The sequence below is a fragment of the Diadema setosum genome, chromosome 1, assembly GCF_964275005.1.
Source record: "Diadema setosum chromosome 1, eeDiaSeto1, whole genome shotgun sequence".
Classification (NCBI taxonomy): Eukaryota; Metazoa; Echinodermata; class Echinoidea; order Diadematoida; family Diadematidae; genus Diadema; species Diadema setosum.
The window spans coordinates 3,116,967-3,119,915 of NC_092685.1; the positions used below are offsets into that span (position 1 = coordinate 3,116,967).

Genomic DNA, 2,949 nt, shown 5'->3' on the forward strand with positions numbered 1-2,949 from the left:
AAGAGGTTTTCCGGTGTGTATAGCACAATCATACAGACTGACATTTCCAGACACATGGAATTAAAAGCTGGTAGCACCTCACTTGTAAGACCTTCTGGATCTGAAGTAATACAAAATACACGTACATATCTATATGGAAAACTCATGTTTTGTCCCAGTATGTGAATTTGGCTTAAAAATAGCCAGTATTGGCTACAGTCCCACATCTATAAGGAAGGCCCTAACTACTCCCATTCTAACTGCACATCTTGTAGACAATGTTATTAACATACATATAGCCAGACATTACTTATAAAAGAGGACATTGCTGAAATTTCTCATGCACACAGTGTTTATTCCAATTGTCTCAACCTTTCTCATTCGGTCAGCATCTCTTCCAAGGACAACATGTAGGCCTATGCAGTTGAGAGCACGTTTTCTCAAGTGTTCACATGTTATATAAATTAGTTATAGGTTATTGATTTGAAGGAAATCATGCAAAATACAATCTCAAAGGTCTCCTTGAAACAAAGTACAGGTACATAGTTTGCAGAGTAGAAATGTTATTTCAACAGCACATGCCACTAAGAGATGTCTTGGTCCTGGATAACATCACTTGCAGAGAGCATCTCTTGTGGTACTACAATGTGTTATATGATGTTGACTTAATTGTGCTCTGTCCATTTGTGGAATACAATCACAACATACAGCTATATTTGCAAGGTTTAAGTAAATAGTATCTGCTATCAAAACACCCCTTAATTAAATATGAAAACATGAATATGATGAATTGAACTAATACAAAGTTATATGGCCTGAAGCATGGCCAATTCTTCATATGTTTACTGATTAAAAATTCATTTTTTTAATTTTTTTATATTGTGGGTGGGGTTGGGTAGAGTATGTATTATGTTTTCAGAACTTCCGAAATGCACATTAGGGTTTATCTTATTGCAACAACTTTATTTCACATTAAGTCTGCGATGAGGGTGAGGGAAAATCATCACCTCACTGCTCCTCCAATTCCATATAACATTTCCTTCTCAAACTGCTCAGCTGTGTACGTCCCATGTATGCGCTCACAGTTTGGGTTGAAGACCGAGTAGGCACTTTTCTCTCCTTGCCTTTTCTCCCCCTCTCCCCGCATGTTGGCATAGATGATGTAAAATAGAGTGAGGATGACAAAGATGGTTCCGAACCCAAACAAGATGAAGAGGCCAAAGAGGGCACACCACAAGGTAAGTTTAAGGGCCAGCTCAAATCCACTCTGCTCCGCCAGTCTCCCTAGAAAGCTGTTCGTTGAGGGGCTCACATCAGATCTCGCTGGTGTTTCAATCTGGTTCAATGAATCACAAAGAATTGGGCACAACAGGGAATTGTAATTTGTTTTTTCGAACACTTGAGCAGCCGAACACTTTTAAAAGCAAAGGTTGATTATACTTAGGCCCCTATAAATCACCACAAGATACCAAAATCCATCTTTTCACCTGGAAATCTGTCATCATCATCATAATAATGATAAATAATTATCATCATTACTATTATAAATACTAATATTTTTTTCCATTACCGGCATCATTATCACCCACATCATGATTTCATTCTTCTGATAAATGATAAGATTTGGGCATCTCTCTTGCATACTTTTGAGTGTCTTGTGAATTGAATCCACAGAATAGGATGCTATCAATGTGGTGATTTACCAAATTCTTACCAGCGGATCACCACTGCCTTTTGTAAAAGGGGGATTTGTGCAAATACTACATAGCTATGTTATACTATTGCAAAAATGTCGATATAATACCAGGCCATCATGCATGTCCACAGATTTTTAATTTCATTCATGGGGCTTGAAATACAGTATCTGGCGGTAATATACTTTTTTTCTTTCACTTTTCCATATAGCTGTCATCTATGTGGAATATCATTCTCACAATGATCTAATAGTGTCCAAAGAATAGACCATACCCACAGCTGAAACAGAAATACATCAACAAATGATCTTCATCATTCACTCTTTTTTTTTATTTTTTATTTACATCTTCAAACCAACCACAACATATCTTCTGTAGATGTAATTTATATGATTTGTCAAAATATATAATCATGAGTAACAAGTGATAAACAAACAATGTAGTATCATTGACATGATCCAGTCCATGGTTTCTTCGAAAGTCTTTCTTTTATTCAAATTCAACATTTTGTGTCCCAAAGTTTATATTCCTGATTTAGTCCCAATAAAATCCCGATTGCTGTCCAGGGAAGCCGCGAAGGGAAAATTAATGAAGAAATGTTAGTTGTTACCTCATTCGACTCTGCGTTCCTGATATCGGTGCCGCTGTCACCTACCCGACGAGGGGAAGAATTGCATTGTTTGTCTTCGGATGATGGTGATCTGTTTCGAAAGAACGGAAACAGGCTTTTTCCAAAGGAAGACTTTTCTTTCGCTTTTCTGGCCCGGTAAGTAGCCAAGCGATCCTCCATATCGACGTGTTGTTGTTACACAAAAGAAGGATGTGTATCCAGCGAAAAAGTCAACACTACTTCCTACTTAACGTTATGCCAGATTAGATAGCGATTTGTAGGTGCAGACTGCAGCTAAGATTAAAGGCAATGTCAACGCTGACCTTTGTACCTGCAAATGTCTCAACATAAACGAGGGACTGTGTTGGACAACTCTTTGCGGGCAACTGTGGTGGGAGACAGTACGGAAGGGGGAGCGTCTTCTGCTGTTCACTGGTTCAGCCACTAGCTCAGCTGTGTTTACGTATGGTACATCAATTTTGATTAATAGATTCCAATATAAATTTTATGCCTTATTAGAATTGAATAAAAGGTTTTATTCATTAGATTTAATATTTTATTGAGTAAAATATATATTTTTATGACCCAAAAACCTTTATTAATATTTTTATTCAACACAATTGATTTAATTTTTGCAATATTTCCGTAGAAGTCTAACATGTCAGC

At 37.1% G+C, this 2,949-nt stretch overlaps 1 protein-coding gene across 1 annotated transcript; it reads right to left on the reverse strand.

Moving 5' to 3' along the window:
• Positions 1 to 868: 868 nt before the first annotated feature.
• Positions 869 to 2,624, reverse strand: LOC140246436 (uncharacterized). Its single transcript, XM_072325857.1, has 2 exons — positions 2,284 to 2,624; positions 869 to 1,315 (listed from the first exon to the last, which is right to left on the reverse strand). The coding sequence occupies exons 1-2, from the start codon at positions 2,461 to 2,463 to the stop codon at positions 983 to 985; spliced, it is 513 nt and encodes a 170-aa protein (XP_072181958.1). The 5' UTR covers positions 2,464 to 2,624; the 3' UTR covers positions 869 to 982.
• Between the last annotated feature and the right edge of the window lie 325 nt (positions 2,625 to 2,949).

What these genes read in the sequence shown, in the direction of transcription:
- LOC140246436 (XM_072325857.1), bottom strand. Translation starts at nt 2,463, where the DNA reads ATGGAGGATCGCTTGGCTACTTACCGGGCCAGAAAAGCGAAAGAAAAG. An exon ending in GGAACGCAGAGTCGAATGAG is followed by an intron (nt 1,316 to 2,283) that starts GTAACAACTAAC and finishes TCATTGAACCAG; the next exon opens with ATTGAAACACCAGCGAGATC.